Source organism: Cetorhinus maximus, chromosome 3, assembly GCF_964194155.1.
Source record: "Cetorhinus maximus chromosome 3, sCetMax3.hap1.1, whole genome shotgun sequence".
In the NCBI taxonomy this organism is placed as follows: Eukaryota; Metazoa; Chordata; class Chondrichthyes; order Lamniformes; family Cetorhinidae; genus Cetorhinus; species Cetorhinus maximus.
In genome coordinates, this window is record NC_135881.1 from 72,069,764 (window position 1) to 72,085,739 (window position 15,976).

The 15,976-nt window shown below is 42.5% G+C and overlaps 1 protein-coding gene across 5 annotated transcripts in view; it reads left to right on the forward strand.

Annotated features, from left to right (window-relative positions):
• Positions 1-15,976, forward strand: part of dazl (deleted in azoospermia-like) — a 191,341-nt gene that overhangs the window by 57,823 nt on the left and 117,542 nt on the right. For all 5 annotated transcript variants that reach the window (XM_078538544.1, XM_078538542.1, XM_078538543.1 and 2 more), the window contains exon 3: positions 15,517-15,608. In XM_078538544.1, the coding sequence (XP_078394670.1) occupies positions 15,517-15,608 (92 nt within the window). The remainder of the gene's footprint in view (positions 1-15,516; positions 15,609-15,976) is intronic.

The window sequence follows — 15,976 nt, forward strand, 5'->3', positions numbered from 1 at the left end:
CTATGACGCGGGTGGGTGTACCTTAGTGAGGTGCTGCAGTTGGACAAATTGTACTGTTTAGTTCTGAACTCTTGGTGTAGCGGGGTGAGATTGCCAAATTGTTCGGCCGCTTTTGTGCCTTGGACTGTCCACAATGCCGATGTTAGTTCAAGCAGCTCCTGGCAGAGGGCTTCCAGGACACCAGGGCTTTTCTGGACAGCGCCTCCTACTTGCTGGCTTTTTTCAGGGATGTGTGTGAAGGGGCACCGGGGGAGGAGCAAGTGGGCTTTGATCCCTGAAAAACAAAGGTTAACTCTTAGATGAGGTATATGAAAAACTTTGAAATGTTAAGCCAAAAATCATGGGTTGACTTTTACATGAAATGAACTTCTACATGGGTATATATGATAAGAGCATACAAGATGATTCCCCTCTCCATTTCACCCCAGACTGAGGTATAATTTATACAGTCATATCTCTCCCTATGAGCTGTGGTTTTCCATACATGCACGCTCCAGCCTGTGACTTTCCACCACCCACTTGCTCTGCCCACCCATTTCCTTGAGTGGCACAAAATTGTGAACTGCTATATGTAGAAGCAAAGAAAGTTAATTGTATGGATACTAGTTTCCGTCTTCCAAATTACAGTTGGCTTCTGCTTACTCTTGCTATCCTCTAGATTAATTCTGTACTTTCAGAATGCATGCAAGGAACATGCAGAAAGTCAGTATTTCCAAATTAGCTATGTGAAAAATTGTTTCCAGTATCTTAAACATCCTGAATTTGCATTGGTTAGAGGCACTTCTTTTTGCAGCCAACATGTTTTGGGTATGCCTGATGAGTCTGACTATATTCATGAAGTGTTTTTAGTTATTGTTTTATATAACACAAACTTCCCATCAGCATATTCAAGACAGGATCGATAGATTTCTAAATATTAAAGATAGCGAGGGATATGGGATAGTGCATGAAAATGTCGTTGAGGTAGATCAGCCATGATCTGGTTGAATGGTGGAGCAGACCAGAGGGGCTGAATGGCCTACTCCCATTTCCTGTGTTCCTGTGAAACAGGCATCTCAACACATTCAATTGTCTGTGAATGGAGGAATGCATGATGGGGATTGTTGTTTGCTCCCCCTTGATTTGAAGATGACATCTATTCAGGGGTTGAGTTTCTGACATGGGTTGCCTTGTGGCTGAACAGGTCAATTCTCGACTGCAGAGTGTTGGTACATGGGTCCCAAGAGGTAGTGGGATCCAGAAAGTGGAATTTGCTGCTTTTCCTTTCCCTCCTGCTGCTCTGCTTTATCATTAAGACGTTTGGACTCGAAGTATGATGCAGCTTGGTGGTCAAGTTGTTGCCATTTTGAACGATTTGGTAGCAAGCTTCTCCCCAGTTATTAATGTCAATGCTGTCAAGTTTCAAGGAGAGCTTCAATGTCCTTGAAGCATTATCTTTGTCCTCCCCTGGGAAGCTGGCTGTTTGAGAGTTTAAAAATCAGGATTGGGCAGGGGAATTGGTTTTCGGCCATTTGGACAATGTCCAGTCCATCGCTGTTGATTTTGCAGGAGTTTTGCCTGAATGCTTTGTGGAGCTGGCTTCAAAGAGGATGCTAGCATTTGTTCAACGGTCTTCCCTTTGAATCTGGAGGATGTGGTGGAGGCATCACTGATGGAACTTCTCTAGTGCTCTTGTGTTGCTGATGCACAGTCCTGGTCTCACTGCAGTACAGGAGTGTGGTGATGACTTCTGTTGACTTGCGGAGGCCTTTGTTGTCAAACACTTTGAGGCGAATAATCACTGTCAGCTTGTAAATAGTATAGAGGCTATCGCACAGAATTGACATCGGTCTGGATTTTGAAGGTGGCTTTCAGATCTCCCATTCAAGGCAGTTGCAGTCATATCATCATGAAGCAGTTCCAGGGATTGTGGTAAAGTTCTTTAGACATCCAAATCTTTGGAGCACAATGCACAGAGCCTCATGGTTTACTGAGTCAAATGCTTTGGTCAGCTCAATGAATGCAATGAAGAGTTGGGATGATAGCCATTACATTTGGACTTTGGCATTTCCCTGCTGTTTGTCATTTGTTTCTAGTGTTACTCAACTTCAACCTTCAACTATTCATTTAAGCTATACATTTAAACATTTGTTTCTATTTATTGCCCTCCATTTGCAAAGCCTGTTTATTTTAATGCCTTTTCTAACCTGTGATTGTGTTGCTTCTATACTAAGTAAAGACCTCGTTTCAGGTTTTTTGCTTAGTAGTCTTATGACAGAATCTTGTTCCCTCCCGGTGGAAAATTTGGCAGGGAGCATTTAATCTGGTGGGAGGGTGATGCTATGCCATCTTCCCATGTCCACTCCAATTATTTCCGTGACGGGAAGGCCCATCGGCCTTCCTACCTCACTGTCAGTTGAGGCCCTTAAGTGGGCAAGTAATGCCTGCTTAGGACCTCATCCCATTGACACAAGATGGAGGTGGCTTTATGCCAGTGGCTAGCAGCGGTGTCTCCATGTGGGGAGCACAACAGACCAACACTGTTTGCTGCTGGACTCCCAGGGGGCAGGTCCCTAGTTTGAAGACTTTCAGTGCTTGATTGAGTTACCCAGCATTGGGAAGGGGGGTGCTGCTGAGAGCCATCCACCTGTCATTGCTGCTGAAACCCCTCTGCGACACTATTGCTCATCTTTTTGGCCTGGGTTCCTGTTGTAATCTGAGGCTCTAGGTGGGTGTCATACCATCAGTAGCCACTGCCTCCCTGGTGGTGCTGCTCAGCATGGAAGTTGGCAACCAGTGGATGGGGCTTCTACCTCTGGGTCCTTGATCCTGTGGAAAGGCCCACTGCTGACCAGTCGAGTGCCTCAATGACACAAATGCAGCTGGCCCTCCCAAAAGGAGGCAATACTAAGTTTTTGCCAGCTATCTAGGCAGTAGCCAAGACCCCCGTCACCTCCAGCAGAGTCTGCCCATTGTTTGAATTTTGGTCTGAATTTAACTGAATTACTGACTTGGTTTTCTCATAGTAATGTTAAATTGAAAATTTGTCTCATTGACCACTAGATATTTCAAGTTTTGCATTTCTTGTTGCAGGGCTTGTTATAGTATATATAACCAGATTTAGCTGGTGAGGGAGATTTTCTGGGACTTCCTTGTGCCATCAATGTATTCCTGTTAAACATGAATGTATTTTCAGTGGTTCAGAACTATAGTTTTACTGCTGGGAAACAATTTCAAGGATTCGGTTACCAAGATGCAAAGTGTATCCTAAAGAGCGGGAAGGTGGGAATTCAAAGCAGAAGGGAAAGGTGTTCCTTTTTGTCTTTTAACACTCGTTGTGTTTAAGTTTGAGCATGTAAGTATTTTTAAACAAGGTTAATGTTTAAGAAAAATACAAGTAAATCGATTAACCTTATTTGCATGTCTAATTTAGATAGTGCTAGCAATGCAGGAAGTGTGTTGCATCTACAGCAAGTGGGAGCATGTGGAAAGCAGAGTGATCCCATATTTGTAGTAAGTGTTCACAATTCAAAAGAGCAGCTCAGTTGTTCAGCTGGATTTGGAGTTGCAGCCATTGTGATGTATCAGAGAGGCAGGGGGATGGGTTATCTGGACATCTTGATCAGGAGGCAGTCATTTTTTTTTGCATTAGGCTATGCTTTAGGTTTGGTTAGTGGTCAGGAAGAGATGTTACTGTGACTCAGGCAGGTAGGGGGGCCACAGTTGCAGTGGTGGAAGAGCCTCAACCTTTGTCATAGTTCACCAGGCGGTATGGGTGAAAACAAAAGCTGTAGGGAGGATAGGCAAATGGACCATGCCACCACAGTACAGGAGGCCACACAAGTGGGGGGAGCAAAGGAATGTGATCAGGATAGTATAGTCAGGGAATATGCTGTTCTCTGTGGCCATGATTTAGGTGTTCTGAAAGCTGTGTTGCCTCTCCAGTGCTAGGCTAAGGAGATCTCCTTGCGGTTGTTGAGGAGGAGAGGGGGTAGATCAAGTTGTGGCCCAGATAGGAAGTGACTTTGCGAAACTAGGTTACAAATGAAAAAGCAGAATCTCAAAGATAATACTCCTTTTTACTACATGAACCAAGTGCAAATTGGCACAAGGAAAAACAGATTAAACATTTAAATGCATGGCTGAAATAGTGATGAGAGTTTGGGGTGGTGGTGGGTAGGGTTTTCAATTCCTGGAGCACTCGCACCAATACTAGGGAGATGGGGAATTTATTTGTTGGGATGGATTCCACTTACAGGGCTGGGGCCTCCGTCCTGGTAAATAGAATAACTGTGGTGAAAGTGCTTTAAACTAATACTGGGAAATGGAGGGTTCATGAGTGTGATTATAAGTCTCTGAAAAGAAAAGTCAAGTTTTCAGAGCAGAGTAGGAATTTAATTAAAATTGAGCAGATTGTCAGGATGGGATGGAGTTTAATAACTAATAGGGTATTTGCGAATAAGGTCAAGGAAAAGCAGTAAAATATTAAAAGTAAAGGCATTATACTCAAATGCACAAAGCATTTGCAAAAGATAGACAACTTAATGGCATAAATAGAAACAAAAGTTGGGGTGATCTAGTTAACGTATCCAAAGTGGCTTTAAGGTGATCAGGGTTGGGAACAAAATATTCCAGGGTATGTGACTCTTAGAAAAGATAGGCAAAATAGAAAAGGAGATGGGGTAGCCCTGAAAATAAAGGATGAGATAAAAGTGTCGGGAAAAAGGATCATAGCCTAGGATGCAGAATTAGAATGAATAGAGTTAAATCTTGAAGAACATCTAGAACTGAGAAATATAATGAATAGTCAGCATGGATTTCAAAAGGGAAAATCTTGCTTGACTAAGCTTGGATTTTTTTGAGAAAGTAGCAGAGAGTAGACAATGTAATCTAAATTTAATTTTTTCCCTTAACATTACTGTGGTATACTGAAGCAGGCTTACAGGGGCTGTGTGTGTTGTCTGTCTGAGACTAATTTAATTAAACTGAAGACAGTCACTGCAAGGTTTAAATCATCAAAGGGGTTGGGTGTAAAAACAGGCATTTTAAAATGGAAATGGATGAGCTAACATTTGCATTTGTAGATAAGTTGAGAGGTTGTTTGAATTTCATTGGGGAATTAGAAGGTGATAAGGAAAATGGTTGCATCTTGCAGGAGTTCATAGGTAAATAAGAAGTGGGGATATCATGTTTTATTGACTCAAAAGCAAAGATAAGATGGAAACATAAAAGATCTTATATTTGGAAGAGTTTGAGTTTCAAAGAAAGTTTAAAACAATGGATTTAAAGAATAAAAAGGGGAGAAAATATATTTAAGGAAAGATTGAAAGCTATATGAGGAGTGGCCATGTGAGATCTTGAAGAGGGTACTGTGAAGCATCAGCTTCCAGTCACCTCGGAAGTGCTTGCTTGTACCAGAAAGTAAAGTTTTTTTGCTTTAGTTTTAGATTGCCATAGTCGAAGGAGAGGGAAGCCTTGTGAAATACCTCCCTTATAGCAACAGTGGGTGCTTTGCGGTAATATTACTGGATGTTTTATTGATTTAAAAATCTATTTGGGCTGTTCCCTGGAAAATGGTGTTTATTTGGGAGTCTAGGTAAGTAGAAACCTTTTGGGAAATGTTATAAGACTAAAATTAACTGTGTAACTAATCTTGTGTTTAAGTTTTCTTTTATTAATAAATGTTTAAATTTGATATTTAATCTCCAAAAGTGATAGTGCATTCTTTACTTCTGACTTCAATGCACATTCCTTCTCTTAATAAAAATACAAATTACAAATTGTTGTGATAGCTTGGCCAAGTTTCCCATTGGAATTGGTCAGCCAGGCAATTACCATTGCCATATCATAGTAGATGTAATTTATCTGGATTTTCAACAGGCCTTTGATAAGGTGCCCCATAATAGACTGATCAATAAGGCCAGAGAATGTGGAGTCAGAGGATAAGTGGCAGAATAGATTGCTAGCTGGCTTCAAGACAAAGTGGAGAGTGGAGATAAAGGATCTTTATTCAGAGTGGTAGAAGATGTGAAATGGTGTTCCACAAAGATCAGTGCTGGGCCTACTGCTGTCCACAATTTACATTTGTGATTTAGACTTTAACAATGGTGTTTTTGATTCCAGATTTGAAGATGACACCAAATTGGGGGTGGTGGGCCTGTGGTGGGGATAGTTAAGTGAGGACGACTGCAACAAATTATAGGAGGTCATTAATAAACTTGCAGAATGGGCAAATAATTAGCAAATGAAGTTCAACACTGAATATGACGTAGTACCTTTTTGGTAGGAAGAACCAGGAGATCACATTACTTGGGAGGTGCAAGTATCGGTAGAGTAGAGGAACAAAGGGATCTGAGTACAAATACACCAGTCACTAAATGTTGTGTCCAATGTTCGCAAGGCCATTTTTTAAAAAAAAGCTAACCAAGCACTAGGCTTTATTTCTGGAGGAATAGAATCGACACGAGAGGGGTTATGCTAAACCTGAATTGAATCTTGGTTAGATCACATTTAGATAATGTTTTTATATTCTGGATATGTGGATTTGACTAGGTTTGTTAGATACAGCTGTGAACAAACCATTTTTAAAACAAAAAAAAACCTGCTGCCTCCTGAGTGTACAGAGGAGAGTGAGAGAAGGACAATCCTGGGACAGGCAGTCAGCAGCACCTAGAGGAGTGTGATAAGAGGACCTGTTAGACCCGAAGTGTGACGTCAAAGGAAAACAGCTAGGTGATTGGTGGGTATCTCTTCTGTGTCTCTTTTGATTGGTCAAGTAGTTTAAATTGGGAGATGTTATTACAGCTGGAATACAGTTAAGAAATTCACAAAATATTTAACATCCAAATTAAATAGAATAGAGATGGCTGTGCAGATGTGTTGCAGCTAAAGTATGTGGGGGTGGTGGACGCCAGTGCGATCCATTGTGACCACATCTGTAGCAAGTGTTGGCTGTTTGAGGAACTTAATTCAGTTTTTTTTAATTCACTCATGGGATGTGGACATTGCTGGCTATGCCAGCATTTATTGCCCATCCCTAATTGCCCTTGTTCAGATGGCATTTAAAAGTCAACCACATTGCTGTGGGTCTGGAGTCACATGAAGGCCAGACTAGGTAAGGACAACAGATTTCCTTCCCTAAAGGATATTAGTGAATCAGATGGATTTTAGCGACAGTGGTTTCATGGTCATCATTAGACTTTTAATTCCAGATTTTTATTGAATTAAAATTCCACCATCTGCATTGGTAGGATCCGAACTTGGGTCTCTGGACTACGAGCCCAGTGACAATACCACTATGCCGTCGCTGGATTCTGAGCTGCAGACACTGTAATACTTCAAGGAGGGGGAGAGTTATCTGGACACTGTTTCAGGAGACAGTCGTGCCCCTTAGATTAATTACATCAAATTTGGCCAGTGCTCAGGGACAGGAGACTGTGACTGCGAGTGAGGCAGTAATGGAGATCCAAAATTTAGCTTTGGAGGAGCCTCAGCCAGTGTCCTTGTCCAATCGGTACAAGGCTCTTGTTCTCAGTGTGGGCGAGGGCACAGACTGCAGGGAGGATGAGCGAATTGACTACAACACTGTGGTAGAGTGCCATTCTAGTGACGGGAGAAAAGAGAAATGTAGTAATAGGGGTAGCATACTTAGGGGAATAGATACTGTTCTCTGCAGCAAAGACTGTGTCCTGAAGGCTGTATTGCCTACCTGGTGCCAAGGTTAAGGGCGTCCCTTCTGGGCTGGAGAGGAACTTGGAGCGGGACGGAAAGGATCCAGTTGTCGTGGTCCATGTAGGTACCAATGACATAGGTAGGACTAGGAAAGAGGTTCTGCTGAGGGACTATGAGCAGCTTGGGGCTAAATTTAAAAAGTAGAATCAGAAAGGTGACAATCTCTGGATTACTACCTGAGCCATGTAGGATAAATAAGCTTAGAGGTAAATGTGTGGTTCTATGATTTGTGTGGGAGAAATGGATTCTGATTCATGGGGTACTGGGGAAGGAGAGAGCTGTTCCATTGGGACTAGCTTCATTTGAATCATGCTGGGACTAGTGTCCTGGCAAATTGTATACTAGGGTTGTAGATAGGACTTTAAACTAATTAGTGAGGTGGGGCGGGTTCGATTGAAGGGAAGTTTAAAAAATCAAAAAGAAACGAGAGCAGAGGTGCAGGGTAGTGAAGAGGCGAACGATAATCCAAGTGTGACAGGAAGGGGCAGAAAATATAAGCGGAAGAGTGCAGCAAAAATTAGAATCAGAATGAGTAATAATGGTAAAAAGTCAATGCTTAAGGCTCTTATCTGAATGCACGCAGCATTTGTAACAAAAAAGATGAGTTAATGGCACAAATAGAAATAAATGAATATGACTTGATAGCTATTACAGAGACATGGTTGCAGAGTGACCAAGACAGGGAACGCAAGATTCAAGAGCATTTGACATTCCTGAAAAATAGGCAAAAGGGAAAAGGAGGCGGGGTAGGTTTTTTTAAGAAATTAAGCTATCAGCGATTGAGTAGTGATATAAGTGCAATAGATTGTGACGTGGAATCAGTTTGGGTGGAAATAAAGAATAGCAAGGGGAAGAGGTCACAGGTGTGAGTCGCCTATAGGCCCCCAAAGAGTTGCCTCACTGGGACAAGTATAAATTGGGAAATAATGGAGGTGTGTAAGAAGGGTGCTACAATTGTCATGGTTGATTTTAACCTGCATATTGACTGGACAAATCGAATGGCAGAGGTAACATGGAAGACTGATTTGTAGAGTGCATCAGGGATTGTTTCTTAGAGCAATACGTTGCAGAATCTACCCAGGAACAGGCTATTTTAGATCTAGTAATGTGTAATGCGGTAGGATTAATAAACGATATCGTAGCTAAGGATCCTCCTAAGGGGTAGTGATCACAACATGGTAGAATTTCAAATTCAGTTTGAGGGCGAGCAACTCTGGCCTCAAACCAATGTCCTCAACTTAAATAAGGGCAATGAGAGGTATGAAGAAAGAGTTGTCTGAAGAGGGCTGGGAAAATAGATTAAGGGGAAGGTCAGTGGATGAGCAGTGGCAGACATTTAAGCAGATATTTCATAACGCTCAGCAAAAATTTATCCCGGTCAAAAAGCAGGACTCGATGAGAAGGATGAACCACCCATGGTTAACAAAGGTAGTCAAGGAGAGTATCCAATCAAAAACTAAGGCATACAAAGTGGCGAAAACTAGTAATAGGCCAGAGGATTGGGAATTTTTTTAGGAACCAGCAACAGATGACTAAAAAGCTAATAGAGGGAGAAAATTGATGAAGAAAGTAAATTGGCAAGAAATATAAAAACAAACATCAAGAGCTTCTATGAGTATATAAAAAGAGTAGCTAAAGTGAGCATGAGAACCTTGGAGGATGCAACTTGGAGAATTAATAACAGGGAAATGGCAGATAATTTAAACCAATGGTGTACATCGGTCTTCACGGTGGAGGGCGCTATAAACATCCCAAAGATATCCGATAAGCAAGGAGTTAATCCGAGGAAAGATCTTGTAACAGTCTCTATCACAAGAGACAAAGCATTTGACAAGCTAATGGGACTCAAGGCGGACAAGTCGCCAGGACCTGATTTCCAGCATCCAAGGGTTTTAAAGGAAGTAGCTGCGGAGATAGTGGAGGCATTGGTCGAAGTATTCAAGAAATCCCTGGATTCCGGGAGGGCCCCAGTAGATTGGAAAACCACTGTTCCAAGAGGGGAGGGAGACAAAAAGCAGGAAACTATAGGCCAGTCAGCCTAACATCTGTTGTTGGGAAAATGCTAGAATCCATTATTAAGGAAGAAATAGCAGGACATTGAGAAAAGCTTAATGCAATCAAAGAGTCAACATGGTTTTGTGAAAGGGAAATCGTGTTTGACAAATTTGCTAGAGTTCTTTGAGGATATAACAAGCAGAGCTGATAAAGGGGAACCGGTAGATGTACTGTATTCGGATTTCCAGAAGACATTCGATAAGGTGCCACATAAAAGGCTATTATACAAGTCCACTATATTGGGGGTAATGTATTAACATGGATTGAGGACAGGTTAACACACAGAAGACAGAGTCAGGATTAATGGGTCTTTTTCTGGTTGGAAAGACATAAGGGGGAGGATGGCGTAGTGGTATTGTCGCTGGACTAGTAATCCAGAGACTGGTAATGCTCTGGGGACCCAGGTTCGAATCCCGCCACGAAACTTGAATTAAAAAAGTCTAACGATGACTGTGGAGCCATTGTCGATTGTTGTAAAAACCCATCTGGTTCACTAATGTCCTTTTTAGGGAAGGAAATCTGTCGTCCTTACCTGGTCTAGCCAGGTGACTCCAGACCCACAGCAATGTGGCCTAGCAAGCCACTCAGTTGTAACAAACCGCTGCAAAAAAGGAATGAAACCGGATGGACCACTCGGACTCGACCTAGGCACTGGAAACAGTGAAAACTGACAATCTCGACCTTGTTGACCCTGCAAAGTCCTCTTTACTAAAATCTGGGAGAGCTGTCTCAGACTACTGAAGCAACAGCCTGACATAGTCTGCTTACAGATAATGTCCAGGCAGCATCATCACTATCCCTGGGTATTTCCTGTCCCACCAGCAGGACAGGCCCAGCAAAGCTGGCGGCACAGTGGCAAACTGTGGGACTCCTTAACATAGACTCCGGACCCCATGAAGTCTCATGGCATCAGGTCAAACATGGGCAAGGAACCCTCCTGCTGATTACCACGTACTGCCCTCCCTCAGCTGATGAATCAGTACTCCTCCATGTTGAACATCACTTGGAGGAAGCACTGAGGTGGCCAGGGCGCAGAATGTACTCTGGGTGGGGGATTTCAATATCTATCACCAAGAGTGGCTCGGTAGCACCACTGTTGGCCGAGTCCTAAATGACATAGCTGCTGGACTGGGTCTGCGGCAGGTGGTGAGGGAAAAACATACTTGACCTCATCCGCACCAACCTGCCTGCCGCAGTTGCATCTGACCAGTAGTGGTAGGAGTGACCACCACACAGAGACAAAGCCCTGCCTTCACATTGAGGATACCCTCCATTGTGTTGTGTGGAGCTACCACTGCTAAATGGGAGAGATTTTGAACAGATCTAGTAACTCAAATCTGGGCATCCATGAGGCTCTGTGGACCATCAGCAGCAGTGGAATTGTACTCGAACGCAATCTGTAACCTCATGGCGCATCATATCCCCCACTTAAGCCAGGAGATCAACCCTGGGTCAATGAAGAGTGCAGGAGGGCATGCCAGGAGCAGCAACAGGCATACCTAATAATGAGGTATCAACCTGGTGAAGCTATAACACAGGACTACTTTTGTGCCAAACTGCATAAGCAGCAAGTGATAGACAGGGCTAAGCGATCCCACAACCAACGGATCAGATCTAAGCTCTAGTCCTGCTATTTTCAGCCGTGAATGGTGGTGGACAGTTAAACAACTCACTGGAGGAGGAGGCTCCACAATTATTCCCATCATCAATGGAGGAGCCTAGCACATCAGTGCAAAAGATAAGACTGAAGCATTTGCTACAATCTTCAGCCAGAAGTGCTGAGTGGATGATCCATCTTGGCCTCCTCCAGAGGTCCCCAGCATCACAGATGTCAGTCATCAGCCAGTTCGATTCACTCCACGTGATATCAAGAAACGGCTGAAGGCACTGGATACTGCAAAAGCTATGGACCCTGATATTCTGGCAGTAATACTGAAGACTTGTGTTCCAGAACTTGCCGCGCCCCTAGCCAAGCTGTTCCAGTACAGCTACAACACTGACATCAACTTGGCTATATGGAAAATTGCCCAGGTATGTCCTCTACATGAAAAGCAGGATCAATCCAACCCAGCCAATTACTGCCTAATCGGTCTACTCTTGGTCATTAGTAAAGTAATAGAAGTTGCCATCAACAGTGCTATCAAGCGGCACTTGCTTAGCAATAACCTGCTCACTGACGCTCAGTTTTGGATTCTGCCAGGACCACTCAGCTCCTGACCTCATTACAGTCTTGGTTCAAATATGGACAAAAGAGCTGAACTCCAGAGGTGAGGTTAACTGCCCTTGATATCAAGGCCACATTTGATCGAGTGTGGCATCAAGGAGCCCTGGCAAAACTGGAGTCAATGGGAATTGGGGTAAACTCTTCACTGGCTGGAGTCATACCTAGCACAAAGGAAGATGGCTATGGTTGTTGGAGTCAGCCATCTCAGTTCCAGGACATCACAGCAGGAGTTCTTCAGGGGAGTGTCCTTGGCCCAACCATCTTCAGCTGCTTCATCAATGACCTTCCTTCCATCATAAGGTCAGAAATGGGGATGTTTGCTGATGATTGCACAATGTTCACCATTCGCGACGACTCAGATGCTGAAGCAGTCTGTGTCCAAATGCAGCAAGACCTGGACAATATCCAGGTTTGGGTTGACAAGTGGCAAGTAACATTCACGCCACACAAGTGTCAGGCAATGACCATCTCCAACAAGAGAGAATCCAACCATCATTCCTTGATGTTCAATGGCATTACCATCACTGAACCCCCTACTATCAACATCTTAGGGGTCACCATTGACCAGAAACTGAACTGGACTAGCCATATAAATACTGTGGCTACAAGAGCAGGTCAGAGGCTAGGAATTATGTGACGAGTAACCCACCTCCTAACTCAACAAAGCCTGTCCACCATCTACAAGGCACAAGTCAGGACTATGATGGAATACTCCCCACTTGCCTGGATGAGTGCAGCTCTCACAACACAAGTTTAAAACCATCCAGGACAAAGCCCGCTTGATTGGCACCATATCCACAAACATTCACTCTCCCCACCACCGACGCACAGTAGCAGTGTACCATCTACAAGATGCACTGCAGGAATTCACCAAGGCTCCTTAGCACCTTCCAAACCCACAACCACTAGCACCTAGAACGACAAGGGCAGCAGATAAATGGGAACACCACCACCTGGAAGTTCCCCTCCAAGTCACTCATCATCCTGACTTGGAAATATATCGCCGTTCCTTCACTGTCGCTGGGTCAATATCCTGGAACTCCCTTTCTAATAGCACTGGGGGTGTACCTACACCACATGGACTGCAGTGATTCAAGAAGGCAGCTCACCACTACCTTCTCAAGGCCAACTGGGGATGGGCAATAAATGCTGGCCCAGCCAGCAAAGCCCACATTCCATGAATGAATGGAAAAAAATAGTGCCACAAGGATCAATCCAAGGGCCTCAATTATTTCCTGTCTATATTAATGACTTTGACGGGGGGTGCAGAGTGTAATGATCCAAAAGTTTGCTGACGATACAAAAATAGATGGGAGGGCATGTTGTGATGAGGACATGAATCTGCATGGGGATATAGACAGCTTGAATGAGTGGGCGAAAACTTGGCAGATGGAGTTTATTGTAGGAAAGTGTGAGGTCATGCACTTTTCATAAGAATCAAAGGGCAGACTTATTTAAATGGAGAGAGACTTCAAGAAAGCGCAGCACAAAGATTGGGATTTTCTTGTGCATGAAACACAAAGTTAGCATGCAGGTGCAGCAGGTAATTAAGAAGGCAAATGGATTTTTGGCCTGTATTGCTTAGGGGGTCAAAGTTTAAAAATAGGGACATCTTGTTACAACTGTACAGGGTGTTGGTGAGGCTGCATCTGCAGTACTGAGTACAGTTTTGGTCCCCATATTTAAAGGATATACTGACATTGGAGGCAGTTTAAAAGGGATTCATTCGGCTGATTGCTGGGATGAAGGGGTTGATTTATGAAGAACAGCTAAGCAGTTTAGGCCTTTATTCATCTGAGTTTCGAAGGGGTGATCTTATTGAAACATGCAAGACTGAGGGGGCTTCACAGGGTAGATGTTGAGATGTTTCCACTAGTGGGGAAATCTCAAACTAGGGGACATAGTTACAGAATAAAGGGACACTGATTTAAAACTCAGATGCAAAGGAATTTCTTCTAAGGGTAGTGAATGTCTGGAATTCTGTACCTCAAGAGTTGTGGAGGCTAGATCACAAAGTAGAGAGGAGGTAGATTTTTAAAATATCAGGGAATTGAGGGCTATGAGGAGCTGGCACAAAAGAGGAGTTGAGCCCTTGGGCAGACCAACCATGATATTATTGAATGGCAGGGCAGGCTTGAGGGGTCGAATGGCCTGCTCCTATCTCTTATGTTCTTATGAATCCTAATATTAAATCATCCTTCTGATTTTGAAGATCAGATTTTTCTTGAAATCTGGCAAAAAAAAAATTGTCTGAAAGCACCTACAATGAAAAAAAGACAAAATATGTAATTACAAAATTTAGTTCAATGAACAAAAACCGTTCTGGAGGAAATAAAATCTTATTCAAGGAGCACAACCATCATACTAAATATAATGCTCAAAGAAGTTGGCCAACTACATGCTCAGCACTCTTTCCATTTGGAACTTTACTCAGCCTTCTAAATGTGACAGCAATGACTGAAGGTATGAACTACATCACTATTGACCATTAGTACAATATAAAGACTTTCTCCCTTGTCAAATGGGGAAAATGGCTGCATATGTCACATCAGAGTCACAGCATGCTGACATTGATTTTGGCAGGTTTTGTCAGGTCTGATCCAAATTTTGTAATTGGTTATTTGGATTTTGCTCTAAAACCCAAAGACTTCTTAAGGAAATGTGAATTAATTACTTTGTAAGATCTTTGTTCCAGTTTGGAATTTTTTTTTGTCTATCTACCCATCTCCCTGTTTCCGTCTCCACTGAAAATAACGCCACAAAGTTTTAGGTGCTCTTTCTCGGATTGACTATCCCTATTGGTGCTTTTCTGGTGAAGAGCTGAAGATTGAGCCCAGTGTGAAGCTCAGTCAGGATACCTGAATCACCTCTGGCTTGAAGAGCTGCGAGGCAGAATCTCTGGAAATGTTTTTTTCAAATGGGATGCAGGAATTTGCCTGTTTGAATAAAAGTCAAGCTTTCCTCTATTCCATAGATTTGCTTGCCTAAGACTAGCATACAATTTTCTAACGTAATGTAAATGTTTCACTACAACTCAAATTCAGACCATTTAATAAGTTATCATAATAAAAGTGGAACTAAAGGATTGATAGAATTTCTATTAAACAAAAAAACAGGTTGCAAATCCTCCTTTGAAGGAGGGGAGGGAGAGAAGAAATCATGCTATGCTGAAGTATAGTATTCTGAAACACAAGGAGGGAAAATCTAAGGGACATTGGTCAATGCAGTATTAACAATTACAATATCATTTTAAGAGTTTTGTGAATAGATTCTCTGCCTGACTGCTTGGTTGAGCGATGTGGTGACTTTGAAATAAAGGGAAGCGATGAGGAAAATGTACAAAAGGGACTAACTGTAATACACAGAGAGATTCATTTTAGGTCTTGCAAATGTTGCAGATCAGAAGTAAATATTGAGATTATTTTAACTTCTTTTGGGGGATGCACAGATGTTTATGTTACTGCATTTTTAACAAGAATTGGAAGAGTCTTCAAGTCAAATATATTACTGAACTTTTTCTGTTCTAGATGGGTGAAGATGAAATGCGAGGCTTCTTTACAAGGTATGGTGCTGTGAAGCAAGTTAAAATAATCAGTGATGGAGGTGGTGTTTCCAGAGGGTAAGAAGTTTTTTATCTAATGAAGTGGACTCTTGCACAAAAGTTTTGCTGTCTTTGCATTGAAATATAATTCTGTAATTAATTTAGGCAAAAGTAGTCATTTGCTAGGTTTTGGACTTTTAATAAAATGTATTATTTGAACAATGGAATGGTTCAATCTGACATTTAAGTAAATAAAATAAATAGGGATAGGCATGTTCTATTCAGAGTCTGCTAGCTTTTCATTAAAGCTTCATACAGAAATGTATTTTAATTTGTTGATTTCCCATGGTTTTGGTGGAGAATGCATTAAATGCATTGTACATCCATATCTACAGCCATGACCTGGAGCTCTGAAGGATATGTTGCCTGCCTGGTGCTAGGGTTAA